Genomic DNA, 20,799 nt, shown 5'->3' with positions numbered 1-20,799 from the left:
CATTTTGTGGCTCTAGCAGATGCTGGGGCCAGCTGCTAGGAGAGTCCTGGCTTTTTTCCCCCCCCGCTCAGCTTTGGTCCCTTACAGATAAAACCCTTGTGCAGAACTCTCATAAAAAACAAACTTTAAAAATTTATCCCTTAGGTTGAAAGATCTATTTTTTTTTTTTTTTTTTTGGTGTGCGTGTGCAAAATATCTGAGATCGTGTAGACTGCAGATATTTTCTTTACTTGGACTCGGGAGAATAACAAACAAAACATATCTCTATATAGCTTGTTGTTGCTTTTGTTTGTTTGCATGTTGAGTTCGTCCCAATAAGCACTAAAAACCCCTCGAGACTGACCTTTCCCTCTCACTGACATTGGACCCCCAGATGAAGAACGGAGAGCCAACAGAAAGGACCGGTCCTTTTTCTGAGGGCTGCTTCAGGGGAAATGGCTGAAGGGGAAGCCAGTTTCTCTGGGCTGAGTAATTCTATGGGGTGTCCTCAGTGGGTGGCTCCTGGAGCGGGAATGGAAGTGACGGTGAGCTCGGGCTGAGAGATGGAGGTGAATTCGGCCCCTCTGAGAATCCCGCATCCTCCTCCAAACAGGCATAGCCTCCCACACACCGGAGGCAGGACATGGTGTGGTGGACCTCTGAGGTGGACCTCTGAGGTGGACCAATGGGGCAGTGAGCCCTGCTTCAAAGGAAGCGTTTGTTGCAGCTGCATCTTCAGTCACACCTGAGCTCCACACAAGCCCTGTGGACGCAGAGGGCTTGGCTCCAGAAGGCATGTTGTGTTTTTCAGGCCCCCGTGATGTCTGTATCTGGACCTGCTCTGTCCAATACGGCAGCCGCAGGTAGCTGCTCAGCACTTGAAATACGGCTGCTGTCAATTGGGATGGGCTAGAAATGGAAAATACACACTGAGGTTTGAAAAGTTAGTATGAACAAATTTGTGAAATAGCTCATGACTGCTTTTTTAAAAAATTTGTGAAGTCATAATATTTTGGACATATCGGGTTAAAATAGAAAATATATTATTACAATTAATTTGTTTCTTTTTACTTTACAAAAAATGTAGCTTCTAGAAGGGTTAAAATCACAGCTGTGGCTTGCCTTTGTGACCCACGTTATGTTTGTACTGGACAGTGCTGCCCTGGTGCGGATGGGCTGGCCAGGTGCTGCCTTTCCGAATGTGGAGCGCTTAGTGGAACATTTCTGTCCAACCTCTTCATGTAGGGCGTCGAACTTCAATGGCAGCTGCACCTTTATTTGTCCACCCCCCAACCACACAGCTTGCAGCAAGAGTTGGCTCATACGTGGGCTCCTTCTGTCTGCATCCTTTAGAAGAGAACTTTGCATTCTTTCACTCAACCTCTGTCTGCCAACAGTCATCTTTGGGTACAGGAACCACTCCGGGCTCTACAGTGATGTAGGGACTGAGACTCAGACCCTCCCCAGACATTATGAAACTAGGAAGGGAGAACCACGAGACACAGAAGCACTAGCCACAGAAAACCCTGCATGCTAGGAGTCCAGGAGTGGTGCAACCACTGCTGAGAAGGTTCCAGAAGCTGGTGTTCACTGTGGAGTGAGACAGCAGGGAAGACTCCCTGGAAGAGGTGAACCATGAACAAGGCCAGACAGGTTATGCAGGATGAATCAGTGCATGGGGGCCGAGGTGGGAAGGGGCAAGAAAAGCCAGGTTGGCACAGTGCATTCCCACCTGCCAGTCCTGGGGGCAGCCTCTGAGGATGACCCCGAGCCTCGCTGGCTCACCACCGAGATGGGCTTTGCAGCTTCCTGTCTGACCCATCACCTGGGGGCAGACAGGACCAGGCCCATCTGGCAGTTGGATGGTGGGCGGTCGGCATGACTTTGGATGGCAGAGATGCACGGCGACAGAGCATGTGACCAGGCAACAATGCCAGGAAGTCCTGCCCACTCTGTCCTTCTTGCTGGGGCTTGGTCAGTGCCTTGGGGAGGGGCCACCCACCTCCCTGACCTGCAGGGACTGAACCCAATGCCAGAAAGATACAGGGGCCTGTGGGATTCTACTGCAGCCTGTTCCCCGAGCCCCTGCCACACACAGACACCATACCTCGGTGACAGTTTTTCTATTTGAACATCCAAAGGGCAAACTAAACATTTAAAATCTGCAAGCTGGACAGTCTTTGCTTTGGATGCTGCAGTGAATTCCTTCCTCTTGACAGTCGAGTCGCTCTTCTCGGCACTGATGCAGTGTTCAGGATCCAGGAGAAACAGATACGACGGGAGCCGGGGAGCTGGGGCAGGCCCGCAGGCACGCGGGTGGCCCTTTGGGTTCAGGGTCCAACCTTGTAGGAAGGGAGGGCTGGCATTTTCTTCATCTCCGGCCACACCTCCCTGGACGTCTGCACTCTCTTCTCGTTCTTTTTTATTGTGGTGAAATGCACACAAAATTTACCTTAGTGGCATTTAGTGTGTCCTCGACGTTGTATAACCTTCACCACTATCTAGTTCCAGATATTCGCATCCCCTCAAAAGGAGACCCCACACCTCTTAGCAGTCACTCCCCACCACCCCTCTTCGTCCAGCTCCTGGCAACCACCAACCTGTCTTCTATCTCTGCGGATTTGCCTGTTCTGCGCATTTCACATCAATGAGCTCATACAACACGCGGCCTTGTGTGTCTGGATTCTTTCGCCAGCATGTTTTCAAGGTTCATCCGTGTTGTAGTGTGCGTTTGAACTTCATTCCTTTTTGTGGCTGAATAACCTATTGTGTGGAAAGGCCATACTCTGTTAACGCTTCTATCCGTCTGTTGATAGACACCTGGGGTGCTTCCGCCTTTTGGCGATTGTGAACAATGCTGCTGTGGACATTTGTGTGCATGATTTTGTTTGAGTCCCAGTTTGCACTTCTCTGGGACACACTCTCTTTTGGTTTGAGCGTTCTATGAATTTCCTGGGCCAGACTTGAGTTTGAGAGGCAACAGGCAGGAGGGGAAAGAGCATCACGCACTGGGCGTTGGGAGTCCCTGGTCCCAGCTTGGCTGAGCCACGAACATGTGACCTTGGCCAAGTCCCTCCCCTTCTCTGGGCCTCAGTTTCCTGCTCTGTGAAAATGAGATGGCCCGGATCTGTGTTTCTGTCTGTCTTCTTCAGAGCCCTAGGTTGCTGGAGCTTTGGGGAAAGAGGGGGAGGGCCAGACAGTTGGGATGAAGATGCTTTTTTTTCCAAACCTCTTCCCCTCTTCAGCTAGAGTGTTGGTCTCTTTTTGTCTGTTGTTTTGCCTGTATTGTAAGACATTTAAAGCAAATGGTTCCTGGATATAACAAACTTTTCCTATCACTGAAGTAGATGATCCCATGAGTCATACAAGGGTTTTGGGTGGAAATGAGCCTGATCCTGTTGGAAGGAGAGAATCCTGCTGATGGGTGCTCAGTCTGGCTCCTCCTGGCTCCCTGAAGGGAGGTGGGGCAGCGAGGTGACTCCAGCTCAGTGGGAAGCAGGAGGCTGTTAGCCTGAGTTAGGAAAGCATGACTGTACACATGCAGGTTTTCCTTTTCTCCATCTGAACACACCGTAGCTGTTCTTGAAAGAAATTCAGATCCGTAGTGGAGAGTGTGGGTTCTGGAACCATTCTGCATGGGTTTGGGTTCTACAGAGTTTAGCCGTGTGACCTTGGGCAAGCCACTTAACAGCTCTGTGCCTCAAGTTTCCCCACCTGTAAAACGGGCATGTTCTCACTTTGTAGTTTGTTTTGAAGATTAAGTGAGACTATCCCCCATGAAGTCCTAGAGCAGTCGCTGGCCTTAGACATCACTCTGCCAACGTTACCTGTTATGATGGTAACGATGACACAGATGATGAAGTCCTTCTCCCCCCGAAATCATTCCCCTTCGTAGCCCAGATGACTCTCCTTACTCTGAATTTTGATGGTTCTCACTTTGTTCCACACTATTTAGCATCTTCTGTTCTTTGTGGTCCTTTGGGGGTGTGCCTAGCTCTCTCCCCATAAAGATCCTAAGCTTTGGGGAGGCAGGGTCTGGCCCACGGTCTGCCTGTCTGATGATGAGACCGATCAGAACCAGAATAAGGGGAACGGGCTGGGCAGCACGGGTCTGGGAGTAGACAGGTGACCCAGACACGCCCCATCCAGCTGGGAGCCAGACAGCAGTGCAGCGACGCTCCCTGGTGGTTGAGTCCAGCTCTGGGCTTAGTCAATGTGCATATGACACAGGAGGAAGCCTGGCTCTGGGAATTCAGTTTCCTTTGCTCAGAGGGGCTGCCTTTAAACGGGACAGGGGCTCCACCCAGGGGGGATCTGCGTGGGAGGTGTCCTTATTACCGTGAGAGCGCAGGAGGGGGCGGCTGCTGCTCAAAGGTAGTTCGTAACTCGGTGTGGTTCCCCGGGGCCTCTGCTTGCTTGCATGGCAGCTCGGCAGGCCTGAGATGACCCACGGGTCTGCCTACAGAGTTGACAGGACAGTTGAGCCCGTGATGGCGTGAACACCCCACTATTATGTTGACTTATCTCTGTGCCTGGCTGTGAGCTCTTTAAGAGCAGGCTTCATGTGCTCTTTATTTAAAAGTTTTTTATTTTTTACACAGCAGGTTCTTATTAGTTATCCATTTTATACATATTAGTGTATATATGTCAATCCCACTCTCCCAATTCATCGCACCAACACTCCACCCACACCCCGCTTCCCTCCCTTGGTGTCCATATGTTTTTTCTCTACTTCCGTGTCTCAATTTCTGCTCTGCAACCAGTTCATCTGTACCATTTTTCTAGGTTCCACATATATGCGTTAATATGTGATATTTGTTTTTCTCTTTCTGACTTACTTCACTCTGTATGACAGTCTCTAGGTCCATCCACGTCTCTACAAATGACCCAATTTCGTTCCTTTTATGGCTGAGTAATATTCCATTGTGTATATATGTACCACATCTTCTTTATCCATTCGTCTGTTGATGGGTATTTAGGTTATTTCCATGACCTGGCTATTGTAAATACTGCTGCAGTGAACACTGGGGTGCATGTGTCTTTTTGAATTATGGTTTTCTGTGGGTATATGTCCAGTAGTGGGATTGCTGGGTCATGTGGTAGTTCTATTTTTAGTTTTTTAAGGAACCTCCGTACTGTTCTCCATAGTGGCTGTTTCAATTTACATTCCCACCAGCAGTGCAAGAGGGTTGCCTTTTCTCCACAACCTCTCCAGCATTTGTTGTTTGTAGATTTTCTGATGGTGCCCATTCTAACCGGTGTGAGGTGATAACCTCATTGTAGTTTTGATTTTCATTTCTCTAATAATTAGTGATGTTGAGCATCTTTTCATGTGCTTCTTGGCCATCTGTATGTCTTCTTTGGAGAAATGTCTATTTAGGTCTTCTGTCCATTTTTGGATTGGGTTGTTTGTTAGTTTAATATTGAGCTGCATGAGCTGTTTATATATTTTGGAGATTAATCGTTTGTCTGTTGATGCATTTGCAAATATTTTCTCCCATTCTGAGGGTTGTTTTCTAGGCTTGTTTATGGTTTCCTTTGCTGTGCAAAAGCTTTTAAGTTTCATTAGGTCCCATTTGTTTTTTTGTTTTTATTTCCATTACTCTAGGAGGTGGGTCAAAAAAGATCTTGCTGTGATTTACATCATAGAGCATTCTGCCTATGTTTTCCTCTAAGAGTTTCATATTGTCTGGTCTTACATTTAGGTCTTTAATCCATTTTGAGTTTATTTTTGTGTATGGTGTTAGTGAGTGTTCTAATGTCATTCTTTTAAACGTAGCTATCCAGTTTTCCCAGCACCACTTATTGAAGGGGCTGTCTTTTCTCCACTGTATATTCTTGCCTCCTTTATCAAAGATAAGGTGACCATAGATGCATGGGTTTATCTCTGGGCTTTATATCCTGTTCCATTGATATATATTTCTGTTTTTGTGCCAGTACCATATTGTCTTGACTACTGTAGCTTTGTAATATAGTCTGAAGTCAGGGAGTCTGATTCCTCCACCTCCGTTTTTTTCCCTTAAGATTGCTTTGGCTATTCAAGGTCTTTTCTGTCTCCATACAAATTTTAAGATTTTTTGTTCTAGTTCTGGAAAAAATGCCATTGGTAATTTGTAAGGGATTGCATTGAATCTGTAGATTGCTTTGGGTAGTATAGTCATTTTCAGAATATTGATTCTTCCAATCCAAGAACATGGTATCTCTCTCCATCTGTTTGTGTCACCTTTGATTTCTTTCATCAGTGTCTTATAGTTTTCTGAGTAGAGGTCTTTTACATCCTTAGGTAGGTTTATTCCTAGGTATTTTATTCTCTTCGTTGCAATGGTGAATGGGATTGTTTCCTTAATTTCTCTTTCTGATCTCTCATTGTCAGTGTAAAGGAATGCAAGAGATTTCTGTGCATTAATTTTGTATCCTGCAACTTTACCAATTTCATTGATTAGCTCTAGTAGTTTTCTGGTGGCATCTTTAGGATTCTCTATGTAAAGTATCATGTCATCTGCAAACAGTGACAGTTTTACTTCTTCTTTTCCAATTTGTATTCCTTTTATTTCTTTTTCTTCTTGATTGCCATGGCTAGGACTTCCAAAACTATGTTGAATAATAGTGGCAACAGTGGAAATCCTTGTCTTGTTCCTGATCTTAGAGGAAATGCTTTCAGTTTTTCACCATTGAGAATGATGTTTACTGTGGGTTTGTCATATATGCCTTTATTATGCTGAGGTAGTTTCCCTCTATGCCTACTTTCTGAGAGTTTTTATCATAAATGGTGCTGAATTTTGTCAAAAGCTTTTTCTGCATCTCTTGAGATGATCATATGGTTTTTATCCTTCAGTTTGTTAATATGGTGTATCACATTGATTGATTTGTGTATATTGAAGAATCCTTGCATCCCTAGGATAAATCCCACTTGATCATGGTGTATGATCCTTTTAATGTATTGTTGGATTCTGTTTGCCAGTATTTTGTTGAGGATTTTTGCATCTATATTCATTAGTGATATTGTTCTGTAATTTTCTTTTTTTGTAGCACCTCTGTCTGGTTTTGATATCAGGGTGATGGTGGCCTCATAGAATGAGTTTGGGAGTGTTCCTTCCTCTGCAATTTTTTTTTTTTTTTTTTTTTTTTTTGCAGTACGCGGGCCTCTCACTGTTGTGGCCTCTCCCGTTGTGGAGCACAGGCTCTGGACGTGCAGGCTCAGGGGCCATGACTCACGGTCCCAGTCGCTCTGCAGCATGTGGGATCTTCCCGGACCGGGGCACGAACCCATGTCCCCTGCATCGGCACGCGGACTCTCAACCACTGCGCCACCAGGGAAGCCCCCTTCTTCTGCAATTTTTTGTAAGAGTTTGAGAAGGATGGGTGTTAGCTCTTCTCTAAGTGTTTGATAGAATTCACCTGTGAAGCCATCTGGTCCTGGACTTTTGTTTGTTGGAAGATTTTTTTTTGCGGTACGCGAGCTTCTCACTACCGTGGCCTCTCCTGTTGCAGAGCACAGGCTCCGGATGCGTAGGCTCAGCGGCCATGGCTCACGGGCCCAGTCGCTCCGCGGCATGTGGGATCTTCCCGGACCGGGGCACGAACCCGTGTCCCCTGCATCGGCAGGTGGACTCTCAACCACTGCGCCACCAGGGAAGCCCCTTGTTGGAACATTTTTAATCACAGTTTCAATTTCATTACTTGTGATTGGTCTGTTCATATTTTCTATTTCTTCCTGGTTCAGTATTTGAAGGTTATACCTTTCTGAGAATTTGTCCATTTCTTCCAGGTTGTCCATTTTATTGGCATAGAGTTGCTTGTAGTATTCTCTTAGGATGCTTTGTATTTCTGCAATGTCCCTTGTAACTTCTCCTTTTTCATTTCTAATTTTACTGATTTGAGTCCTCTCCCTCTTTTTCTTGATGAGTCTGTCTAAAGGTTTATCAATTTTGTTTATGTTCTCAAAGAACCAGCTTTTAGTTTTATTGATCTTTGCTATTGTTTTCTTTGTTTCTATTTCATTTATTTCTGCTCTGATCTTTATGATTTCTTTCCTTCTACTAACTTTGGGGTTTGTTTGTTCTTCTTACTCTACTTACTTTAGGTGTAAGGTTAGATTGTTTATTTGAGAGTTTTCTTGTTTCTTGAGGTAGGATTGTATTGTTTTAAACTTCCATCTTAGAACTGCTTTTGTTGCATCCCGTAGGATTTAAAAAAAAATTTATTTATTTATTTCTGGCTGCGTTGGGTCTTCGTTGCTGTGCATGGGCTTTCTCAAGTTGTGGTGAGCGGGGGCTACTCTTTGTTGCGGTGCATGGCCTTCTAATTGCAGTGGCTTCTCTTATCGCAGATCAGGGGCTCTAGGCATGCAAGCTTCAGTAGTTGTGGCACTCGGGCTCAGTAGTTGTGGCTCGTGGGCTCTAGAGCACAGGCTCAGTAATTGGGGCGCATGGGCTTAGCTGCTCTGCGGCATGTAGGATCTTCCTGGATCAGGGCTTGAACCCATGTCCCCTGCATTGGCAGGTGGATTCTTAACCACTGCACCACCACGGAAGTCCCTGCATCCCATAGGTTTTGGATCATTGTGTTTTTGTTGTCATTTGTCTCTACATATTTTTTGATTTCCTCCTTGATTTCTTCAGTGATCTCTTGGTTATTTAGTAATGTATTGTTTAGCCTCCACGTGTTTATGTTTTTTTATGGTTTTTTCCCTGTAATTTATTTCAAATGTCATAGTGTTTTGGTCGGAAAAGATGCTTGATATGATTTCAGTTTTCTTAAATTTACCGAGGCTTGATCTGTGACCCAAGATGTGATCTATCCTGGAGAATGTTCCACGTGCACTTGAGAATAAAGTGTAATTTGCTGTTTTCTGATGGAATGTCCTATAAGTGTCATTTAAAGCTTGTGTTTCCTTATTAATTTTGTCTGGACGGTCTGTTCATTGGTGTAAGTGAGGTGTTAAAGTCCTCCACTATTATTGTGTTACTGTCCATTTCCTCTTTTATAGCTGTTAGCATTTTCCTTATGTACTGAGGTGCTCTGATGTTGGGTGTGCATATATATTTATAATTTTTTAAACAACTTTATTGGAGTATAGTTGCTTTACAATGTTGTGTTAGTTTCTGCTGTAACAAAGTCAATCAGCTGTACATATACATATGTCCCCATATCCCCTCCCTCTTGCATCTCCCTCCCACCCTCCCTATCCCACCCCTCTAGGTGGTCACAAAGCACTGAGCTGATCTCCCTGTGCTATGCGGCTGCTTCCCACTAGCTATTTTACATTTGGTAGTGTATACATGTCCATGCCACTCTCTCACTTCGTCCCAGCTTACCCTTCCCCCTCCCCGTGTCCTCAAGTCCATTCTCTATGTCTGCGTCTTTATTCCTGTCCTGCCCCAGGTTCTCCAGAACCTTTTTTTATTTTTTTAGATTCCATATATATGTGTTAGCGAATGTTATTTGTTTTTCTCTTTCTGACTTACTTCACTCTGTATGACAGACTCTATGTCCATCCACCTCACTATAAATAACTCAGTTTCATTTCCTTTTATGGCTGAGTAATATTCTACTGTATATATGTACCACATCTTCTTTATCCATTCATCTGTCGATGGACACTTAGGTTGCTTCCATGTCCTGGCTATTGTAAATAGAGCTGCAAGGAACATTGTGGTACATAACTCTTTTTGAATTATGGTTTTCTCAGGGTATATGCCCAGTAGTGGGATGCTGGGTCATATGGTAGTTCTATTTTTAGTTTTTTAAGGAACCTCCAAACTGTTCTTCATAGTGACTGTATCAATTTACATTCCCAGCAGCAGTGCAAGAGTGTTCCCTTTTCTCCACACCCTCTCCACCATTTATTGTTTGTAGATTTTTTTGATGATGACCATTCTGACTGGTGTGAGGGATACCTCATTGTAGTTTTTTTTGTTTTTTTTTTTAAATTTATTTATTTATTTATTTATTTTTAACATCTTTATTGGGGTATAATTGCTTTACAATGGTGTGTTAGTTTCTGCTTTATAACAAAGTGAATCAGTCATACATCTCATTGTAGTTTTGATTGGCATTTCTCTAATGATTAGTGGTGTTGAGCATCCTTTCATGTGTTTGTTGGCGATCTGTATATCTTCTTTGGAGAAATGTCTGTTTAGGTCTTCTGCCCATTTTTGGATTGGGTTGTTTGTTTTTTGTTATTGAACTGCATGAGCTGCTTGTATATTTTGGAGATTAATCCTTTGTCAGTTGCTTCATTTGCAAATATTTTATCCCATTCTGAGGGTTGTCTTTTCATCTTGTTTATGGTTTCCTTTGCTGTGCAAAAGATTTTAAGTTTCATTAGGTCCCATTTGTTTATTTTTGTTTTTATTTCCATTTCTCTAGGAGGGTCAAAAAGGATCTTGCTGTGATTTATGTCATAGAGTATTATGCCTATGTTTTCCTCTAAGAGTTTTATAGTGTCTGGCCTTACATTTACGTCTTTAGGTATATTTATAATTGTTATATTTTTTTCGTGGATTGATTCCTTGATCATTATGTAGTGTCCTTCCTTGTCTCTTGTAACATTCTTTATTTTAAAGTCTATTTTATCTGTTATGAGTATTGCTACTCCAGCTTTCTTTTGATTTCCGTTTGCATGGAATATCTTTTTCCATCCCCTCACTTTCAGTCTGTATGTGTCCCTAGGTCTGAAGTGGGTTTCTTATAGACAGCATATAGATGGGTCTTGTTTTTGTATCCAGTCAGCGAACATCTGTCTTTTGGTTGGAGCATTTAATCCATTCACACTTAAGGTGATTATTGATATGTATGTTCCTATTACCATTTTCTTAATTGTTTTGGGTTTGTTTTTGTAGGTCCTTTTCTTCCCTTGTGTTTCCCACTTAGAGCAATTCCTTTAGCATTTGTTGTAGAGCTGGTTTGGTGGTGCTGAATTCTCTTAGCTTTTGCTTGTCTGTAAAGCTTTTCATTTCTCCATCGAATCTGAATGAGATCCTTGCTGGGTAGAGTAATCTTGGTTGTAGGTTCTTCCCTTTTATTGCTTTAAATATATCATGCCACTCCCTTCTGGCTTGTAGAGTTTCTGCTGTGAAATCAGCTGTTAACCTTATGGGAGTTCCCTTGTATGTTATTTGTCATTTTTCCCTTGTTACTTTTAATAAATTTTCTTTGTCTTTAATTTTTGTCAATTTGGTTACTATGTGTCTCAGCATGTTTCTCCTTGGGTTTATCCTGCCTGGGACTCTCTGCACTTCCTGGACTTGGGTGGCTATTTCCTTTCCCATGTTAGGGAAGTTTTCAACTATAATCTCTTCAAATATTTTCCCGGGTCCTTTCTCTCTCTCTTCTCCTTCTGGGACCCCTATAACGTGAATGTTGGTGCATTTAATGTTGTCCCAGAAGTCTCTTAGGCTGCCTTCATTTCTTTTCATTCCTTTTTCTTTATTCTGTTCTGCAGCAGTGAATTGCACCATTCTGTCTTCCAGGTCACTTATCCGTTCTTCTGCTATTGATTCCTTCTAGTGTAGTTTTCTTTTCAGTTATTGTATTGTTCATCTCTGTTTGTTTGTTCTTTAATTCTTCTAGGTCTTTGTTAAGCATTTCTTGCATCTTCTTGATCTTTTCCTCCATTCTTTTTCCGAGGTCTTGGATCATCCTCACTATAATTATTCTGAATTCTTTTTCTGGAAGGTTGCCTATCTCCACTTCATTTAGTTGTTTTTCTGGGTTTTTATCTTGTTCCTTCATAGCACATAGTCCTCTTCCTTTTCCTTTTGTCTATCTTTTTGTGAATATGGCTTTGTTCCACAGGCTGCAGAATTGTATTTCTTCTTGCTTCTGCTGTCTGCCCTCTCAGGCTTCATGTGGTTTTATTCTCTGACTGGTCATAGTAGGTGCTCAATAAACATTTGTAGAGTAAACATTGATTGCAATAAGTAGTCCAGGGAGTTTTTCTCTTTGCACGACAGTAGCAGTAGAGGGGGGCCCTGCCAGGTTAGGGTGACTGTTGCCTGAGGGATGTTTATAAAGGCCTTCTTTGGGAGACTTGGTCTTTGGGACACTGTGATGAATCTAGAGGTGTCTGGGGTGCCCTGTGCCTCCATCCTTCTGGGCCATTAGGGGTCACTTAGCTCTCAGCATGATCCTGGGCAAGGGCATGGATCCCAGGGGTTCCAGTTGGCATAGACTATTCCCCCAGATATCAAGGCTCCTGAAATTCAGGTAGATGGGCTGATGCACCTAGGAAGTGGCACTTCCTGACTCTAGCCACTGCCTGCTGTCAAGGTCATTCAATTGTTCAGTTTCATTAATGACTGTCACACATGCTAACCCATGCTCATACATACCTTTCATTACCAGCTCATGCCTATTTAGTTTCTGGGAAACTTATTATTGTACATTGAAAGTTACACACTTGAATAGTTTATAATATGCAGAATTGTTTCAAGACCTGGTGTTTATTATTGTATAAATTCTGAACTCCTTTTCTGAAAGTATTAGAAAAACGTCAATCCTATAATTCTTTACAAAATAACTACATTCCATGACAATACGGTTACAAATGTTTATTTTGAAGAAGATGCTCAGCATGTCCTGTTTACTATTCTCTTGAGATTCAAAATGTTAGTTAGGTCTCTGAGGTGAATGAATGAATGCTTTGTGCAACCAAATGGGCACCAGTAGATAAAGGGAAGGATTGACTCCAACTAACTCTGAAGAGTCACTGTGATGATACCATTCACTGTGGTAATAGGGGGTGGATGGGGGTGGAAGAGGGTGGAGGGTGGGATCGATGAAGGTAAGTCCAGCAGCGCTGGAAGATTCTGAGCTGGACCATTTGGTACCTGCTGCCTCCTCGGGGCCTCTGTGGAGCCAGCTTGCAACACGTAGACCTTCTAATCATAATCATGATAGTGATGATTGTGGGGCATAGCTATACGCCAGTCAGGGTATTAAGAATTTTCACTCCTTATAATTACCCATGAGGTGGTATTATCTCAGTTTCATAGGAAACTGAGGTCTAGACAGGTTAAGTGATGTTCTCAAGATCAGAGAGTGCATAAGTGGCAGAGCCAGCGCCCCAAGCCGGGTCTGTTTGCTTCTAAAGCATGTGCTCTTAACATGTCACCTTCCCACAGTGACTTAGAGTTAATTAAATCACCAGTAAATGTTTATCTAGGAGCTGCTGGGTTTTGCTGCTTTTGCACTTGCTACAACTATCTTAAGTAATAAACATGTACAAACACGCAACATACTCAGGACACACACACAGGCATTCATAGATGCGATTTTCTTTCTCTAATGCCCACTCTTCCTCCCTCCCTCCCCCCATGCACCCACCCACCCACCCACTCCTCCATCCATCTGTCTAACAAGCACTTATCAGGACATTGTGAGGTCTCAGGGATACATCAGTGATGACATATTCCTTGCCCTTGAGGAGTACATGGCCCAGTGGGGGGATGCTATCCAAGTAAACAAGCCCTTAGGATGCAGAGTGATAAATCCTGCACACTGGGGGAAGGTGCTGGGTGCCATGGGAGCACAGAGGATGGGCAACCCATCCTGTCATGAAGAGTTAGGAGGGCCAGCCAGGGGAGGTGACACCTATCTATGGTGACACCTTAGGGAAGACATCTTCTAAGGAGGGGAAAGAGAATATGTTCTCTCTCAGGGACGAGAGAGAACAATGTGCTGGTTGATCAGCTTCTTTGGTTGCAGAGTCAACAGTAAAAATCTGTACAACAAGGCAGCTCTGTTTGTCATAGGTTTCCGCTTCCCAGCTTCTTGGTGAAAGGTCCAGTCTTCTGGACTGAGATGGCTTGGGCTCTGGTGATTAGTCATTGGCTAGCTCGTGGTTGTGGCTGGTTTCCACAATGATGTGAGGCCCTGACTGCCCACGCCCCCCAGGCCGGTGACCTTCATACCGTGTGGCATGGGTGGTTTTCTCTACCTTGAGCTGCTCCGCTTCCCTGGTTTTGGTGATGTGTCTTCTTTTTCTTCAAGGCCAAGTTTAGCGTCTCTGTGGTCACGGGTGTCCACTCCCTAATGGCCAAGCCCAGAAGAGGCTAACTGCAGAGGGAGGCTGCAGGTCTCTAGATGGCCAGGCTGCTCTATCACGAGGAGCCCTCCACGAACCCCAGCTGCACAGAAAGTTGAGAAGGGAGGCCCGTTCTCCACATTTTTCTGGTTGTCAAGGGCGGCAGCTCCGTACTGTATCATCACCAAGATCAAGGGAACTGTGTACTAGTCCAACCTTAATCTAACTTACAGTCCCTGCCATTTTCACGTTAGCAGATTCATTTGGAGCTGGAAGTAATGGCCACATCATGCCTCAGAGCCCGAGCAATGACTTATGTGGATGTCACCCACTGGCTTTTTATGGAAATTGTTAATAAATCAGTAATTCTATCTGCAGTGATGTTGTTGTGTTTATAAATATTTAATTTACCTCCAGGTGCCCACATTTCTTCCATCTTTGCCTTAAGCTCTGCAGACATTGCTCTTCGTTCTGAAGCGCTCCTCAATACATTAAGTTATCCGTAGTGGGAAGGGTTAACTCTCTCTCTCTCTCTCTTTCTGTCTCTCTGTCTCTGTCTCTGTCTCTGTAATATGGCTTTTTCTTTTCTTTTCTTTTTAATCTTTGTGTGATTTGGCTCGGGGCTTGGGGCTCATGCTGAGAGAAGGCAACATTTCTTGTGACAGTGATGAAAGGTTACTCCAGCTTCAGAAGGAGACCAACTAAATGTTCCAGTTCTGACCTTGCTTGAGTGGAGACCTGTTGTTGGCATGTGTTTTTCCCCTCCTTCAAATTAATGACATTTAGAAGCTGAAATGGTGTCTGATGTTTTCCTCCTACAGAGAAATATCTTTGTCCTTGCCACTGACTCAGAAACCCAGTGCTTTGATTATTATAGTATGGCAGGTTGAATGGAAAGGTCTTAAAAAAGTCAAAATAGAAACACAGTCCAAGTCGAGTGTTTCTCCACTGGAGATGGGGTTCCAGCCTCACAAAAGAGGACAGCGGCTGGGAAACAGCAAAAAACTTTCTTACCTCTCAGGATCCAATGTGAGCTAATTGTTGTTATTATCTTTTTATTCTTCTGTTTCAGGAAATTGCAGCTTATTTAATAACATTTGAGAAACACGAAGAATGGCTAACCACATCCCCTAAGACAAGGTAATGTCCCAGATCTCACAGTTTTTCAAATATGTACAGTAAATGGATTGATGTTCATTGATTACCTGATTTGGCCAGTCAATTCATGGGCAAGTTCAAAAGGCCATGTTCTGCCTGAGAGCTTGTGACACTGAGGTCTCAGTCATCAGCCTAAGACGGTGGTAGTGACTGCAATCGGATGGATTAAAAACAGGGCAGCTGCTATCATGCAAGTTGGAAATTTTAAGCTGCTGGCTTGACGCTGGATCCTTCAGCCGGGTGCTTGGAAAAGGTCTGGCGGGCAGGACCATCAGGGGAAGTTGCTTTTGGGAAAGTGCCCATCTGACACCCGTGTTCTCTAGAAACTTACTTTCTAAAAGGGAAACTACCTCACCTGTCCACTTTCATCTCAATACGTTTTACAAACTGAAAGTCAAGTTTTTCTTGATGGTGTTAAGGTCTCCCAAATCAGAATTCACGGCTAAGTTTGCAGTTTATTATTTAGTCAATGTCCGTGAACCTGTCAACTGCCATGGACACTGCACTAGTCTCACCACTTGGGAATAGAGGGAATTGGTGAAGATTCAGCTGACTTGAATTCTGTCAGTGCAAGTGATATTCTTTTGTGAAGAATGGAGACATTGGGATTTAGGGTTGATTTTTAAAGGCAGCCTCTTCTTTCCTCCCTAGCTCTCATGTTTTCATTTTTAGAATGTTCCATTCTAGAGCTTCGGAAATACCCGGCCACTCTCTTCCAATTGCCACAGTTTTTCTATCAGCGGTGACGGGGCCAGGTGTTTAACAGCCTGAGTGGTGTTAGCTGGAGTGCGGCTTACAGGATAACTGCTCTGTGGGTTTGAATTTGAGAGGCAGAAAGCCCAGTCTGTTCCCTTTGTCCAGAAGCACCGAATTCTCCAAATTTGTTAACTGGGAGACCAGGGAAAGGGTTGGGGGTGTGTCCTCTGCCCACTTGGCCATCAGCTTGACCTGTTCATCCTTTGTGAGCCATGGAGGAGAGATGTTTCCTCAGTCTAGAAGATTCTTTAAATATTTCTTCGTGAGGCTTAGGTTTTTACTGGTTAGCATCCATTAGATGAGGACAGAATTTTCCATTTTGAAGGAGGTCAGAGGATACTGAGGAAAGGAGGATTCGTTCCTGAGGTCTGCATCCTCCAGGTGAGGGTAGAGGTTGACTCTGAGCCTTTTACCTTTCAGCCTGAACCCCTCTGTAGGATGTCTTCAACTCCTCAGCCTTCTGAGGCTGTGATTTCCTTTGCTATAAAATCACATGTTTTGTATCAGTCAGCTTTTGATGTGATAATGCCTTGTAAGAAACAGTCTCCAAACTAAGTGACTTATAACAATACATTTTTATTTCCTGCTCATGGGTCTGTGGGGTGGCTGTGGCTTTGAGTTGACTTCAGGACCACTGCAGATGTGTCTTTCTGTTGTAGAACCTAGGCTGAGGAAGCCTCCCTGCCCCCATCCCTTCCCTGTCTGGGACATCTGGTTCTCATGGGGGATGGCAGAGGCTTAAAAGCCCGAGGCAATCCAACGCAGGCACAGTGAAAACCCCTGGATATGATGCTGGATGTGGCATCATATGTCACACCTGCTTACAAATCCATTAGCCAAAGTAATTCCCGTAGCTGAGCCCAATGAGAATGAGGCCAAGAAGGACATTCTTTGCTACAGTGGGGTCAGAGTAGGGGCAGGGAGAATGAATGGTGATGCAGTCTACTCTTTGGTGAGCACAGCCGTGTCCTGTACCATGGAAAGCCTGGCACACTCATCTCTCCTTCCTTCTGGGGACATCTTCTTCCAGGGCAGTGGTTCCCAAACTTGAGCAGGCATCAGAATCAGCTGACGGGCTTGTTAAAGTAACGTGCTGCACCCCACCCCCAGTTTCTGATTCAGTATGTCTGGTGTGGGACCTGAGCACCCGTTATTTCTAACAGGTTCCCAGGTGATGGGGTGCAGCTGGCCTGGGACCTCACTTTGAGAACTGCTGCCCTAGCTTCTCTGGACGGAAGAGAGCCTGTCTGATCCCTGCTGCAGCACCATTTCCTGGCTCCCCACAGCGGTTCTCATTTCGAGCAGCCTCCAGCCGCTCCACGCTCCCTTCCCTCCTCAGCAAAACACTCCCTGAATCTAAGTGGAAGGAAAGAGCTTCTCTTTAGCCAGAGAGTGAGAGTTTCTGGAACGTGTCCCGGGCCAGACATCTGATTTCAGATCTGCAGACACATGTCCTGCTTCAGCTGCCCTCTGACCGCACAGCAAGGCGGGGATTCTGCCTCACGTTTCAGTCTGAATTTGGGTTTCCACGGAGAAGCGAATGTCACTCACGGTCATGCCTGACTCACTTGACTCTTGGGAGTATAAACAGAGCTGAGAGCCTTCCCATCCCGAGGCACAAGGGGTGCCCCGGCAGCAGAGAGGGAGTGTGGGTTTCGATATTGACAGATCTGGGTTTGAGCCTTGGCTTTGTGACTTTAAGAAAGTCATTTCATCCCCTTTCAAAGGTCTACTTTTTCTTCTTCACGCATGAAACAGGGGTCAATGTTGATTCTGTCCTCACTGATTCTGTCACGATGGGGACTGAATGAGATAGCATTTGTGATCTTTCTTTGCATGCTGTGAGGGTCCATGTCCAAGCACGGGGGTGTCATCGTCCCTCTTGTCTGCAAGGGGCTGTCCCCAGGCCTCCTGGAGCCTTTGATTTTAGGACGCACCTTCCACAATCTCTCCAGGCTTTGGAAGGACGAATTTCTTCCCTAAGGGCAGAGGGTGAAGACAGAACGTTTCCTATTAGTCTTATAATATCCAATCCGTGTTTACACTTGAAAGCGTCTTGTCCCAGGAGGGGGGAAAGTTGCTGTGATTGTTCAAGAATCTTCTTAAAGTAGTTGTTGAGTTGAGTTTGGATCTCCCCACCCCGCCTTCTCTTGTACTGAAATTAATTGACGCAGTGAACTGCTGAGCTCTTGCAAACCGGCCTCCTGGTATTAAGGAATTAATGACACCAAAACTCTGTTGAACGAGGAGGCGATACAACTTCTCTTTGCTGCCGCTGCTAATTTCATTTTAGAAAATTAATAAAAATGAATTGCACCACTGACATTTATAGAGTTTCCTAATAAAATGATACATTGTTTGTGTGGAGGAATCCCTATTAAATTAATTGTTGTATTCAGCTCACATATAGATGTTGGTATAGGAGCTGCAGAGGGACCCACTCCTTGTCTCCGTGGCTTGCTGATGGCTGGGGGTTATAAATAGAGCCCTTGCTCGATCCTGCCCTAATTACAGAGAAGGTCCTGGGAGCCCCGCTCACCTGTTTAATAATGAAGTGTGCTACAAGGAGGCTCCCAGGGTTGGGGTCCCGGGGGCAGCAGTGGCGCTATGACAGGGCTGAATGCAGATTGTTGAAACAGCCCATATTGTATTATCAGCAACTGGGATCTTCTGGAAATGGCACCTGGAGAAATCACCCTTCAAGACGTCTTCATTTGGCATTTGCTCTGTGCCCAGCACTACAGTAATGCCGCAGGGAGACCCCAGGGGACTCCACACTCCCCACCCCACCAGCTGGATTTAGAATCTTGGAATCAAGAGCTTCCACCCTCCGTCTTATACGTTCTTCCAGCTCCTCCTTCTGGCCTTGATTCTTTGTCACTTTCTCTGTGAGGTCCTCCCTGAGCCCACAATTTAGAATCGCACCCCTCCCATCCAGGCAGAATCCCTTTCCTCTTTCCCTGTTTTCTGTTTCTCTAGTGTACTTACCACCGTCTGACACACTGTGCAGTTCCCCTATTTATTTGTTTAATTCACTTATTCATTATCTGACCTCCTCTCCCCCAAAGTAAAAGTACCACAAGGAGAGGGACTTTCGGTCTAGCTCGTTCAAGGGGCCTCCCCAGTGCCTGCAGCGCTGCTGGACACACGGTGCGTGCTCCATGAATATTTGTGAAATGAATGAGAGAGTGAGTCAGGGTTTGAAGGGAGAGACCTGGGCTGACTCTCTTTTTGTCTTGTATAGATTGCCCTTGTACTGTGCTCTGGGGTACTTCTGTGGGCTTGTAAGTCCTTTCAACACCTCTGCCAGGCGATGAGATGGAGAGAGGGTGTATTATCTGTCCAAGGTTGCACAGCGAATGTTGGAACTGGAATTTGAACCCAGGATTATCTTGTTGCAAAGCCCACAAACTTAGCTTTGATGCTAACCCTCTGCTGGTGTGGGATTTGAAGGTGGCCCCGCAAATTGTTCCACTATTCTTTCCCACCTCCCATCTCCACGAGTTCTGAACCACCCGGGAGACCCAGCCTCCCTTTGCTGGTGAGCTTGGCTGTGGGTTCCTGTGCTGGCCTCTGGAGATGGATTTAGCCCGGAGTTGCAGGCAGTGTGGAGAAGCACACACTTCCCCCCAGGGTGGAGAGCAGAGCCCAGCAGAGCACAGGCAGGCGGGCTGCGAAACTTAGCAATCCCAATAATTTATTTCTCGTCCCCTGGGAAACATGCAAACTTCCTTGGAAGCCGGGGACTCGCAAAGCTCAAAATGGAATCGAAAACATTTCCTTCCCAGGAATCCTGTGTGTATCGGTTAGAAGGAGGCTGGAAAATGTTATTCATTATCTAATTAATTAATTAGATTTAAACAGATGACATCTTAACGCTGAAACACTAAAGGTCTAATAATAGAATTTTCCTATAATGAACACTAAATGCTTCTTGGTCAATAAGCAGTACAACAGCCAATAGAGGGAGGGTTCTGGAAGGAAAGGAGAAGAAAAGTGAGACCTGAGTTTCAAGAAGACCCAAGGGACTCGGCGAGAGACCACCCTCGCTCTCCCGGCTCTCAGGACCCTGTAGGTCCACTGCTTCTTCCGCCCTGGACCTTTCCCACCCCAGTGGTAGGAACAAGTCTTGGGTCTTCTGCCCTTTCCTCCAAAGTTCTCCCTCCCAGGACTCCAAGAACTCCAGGGTTTGACTATTAACTCTCTGTGGACCTTGTCCAAGTCTGAACCTCTCTCCTGGGCCGCCTGGATGTCATGTTATTATCTCAAACTCATCACCTTTCCTCTCCCTCCTGCCCTCACTTCTGCTCTTTTTCCGTTCTCTGATTTCCCTTGTTGTCAGAACCTCATCTTAAAGGGTCCAAAGCTCACACCTTGTCCTCCTTCACGGCCCCTCTTTCTCTTTCATCCCCTGAATAGAATTAGTCACCAGTTCTGCCAGTTGCAAACTGTAATTCACATCCTTACTTTCCTGTGTCCCCCAGGTTCGGCCCTTGCCACCTGCATCATGCTTGGGTTATGAAACAGCTCTGGACACTCGCCTCTCCAGGCTGGACTCCTTTCCTCCCGCTGGTTTCCCTGAAACGCTCTTTTTGTTACATTGCTGTTCTCCTTGAAAACCTTAGCAACTTCCTATGAGATGAAGCCCAGTGTTGTGTTCAAGGCCCTTATTCTGCCTCAACCTCCCTTTCTCAGTCTTTTTCTTCGACTCCCCACTGCAAAGCACCCATTACAGTTAGGGGCCTGCTTCCTGCTCTTCAGAGGCCACTGACCTCCCCTCAAATGCCCCACGTCCAACCCAATCTGCCCGCCCCTCGGATCTGACGTCTTCCCAGGAGGTCCCCCAAACACGCCAACTCACGGGGAGCCCTCTTCTC

General features: G+C 45.2%; 1 protein-coding gene across 1 annotated transcript in view; it reads left to right on the top strand.

The window, feature by feature from the left end:
* Positions 1–20,799, top strand: part of CAMTA1 (calmodulin binding transcription activator 1) — a gene marked incomplete at its 3' end in the record, with an annotated part of 887,568 nt that overhangs the window by 280,440 nt on the left and 586,329 nt on the right. Inside the window, 1 exon segment of the mRNA XM_082833351.1 lies at positions 15,081–15,148. Coding sequence (XP_082689477.1) covers positions 15,081–15,148 — 68 coding nt within the window.

This window comes from Leucopleurus acutus, assembly GCF_964270905.1.
Source record: "Leucopleurus acutus genome assembly, chromosome: 2".
In the NCBI taxonomy this organism is placed as follows: Eukaryota; Metazoa; Chordata; class Mammalia; order Artiodactyla; family Delphinidae; genus Leucopleurus; species Leucopleurus acutus.
The sequence above is the reverse complement of the archived record's forward strand: the minus strand, read 5'-3'. Positions and strand labels throughout refer to the sequence as shown.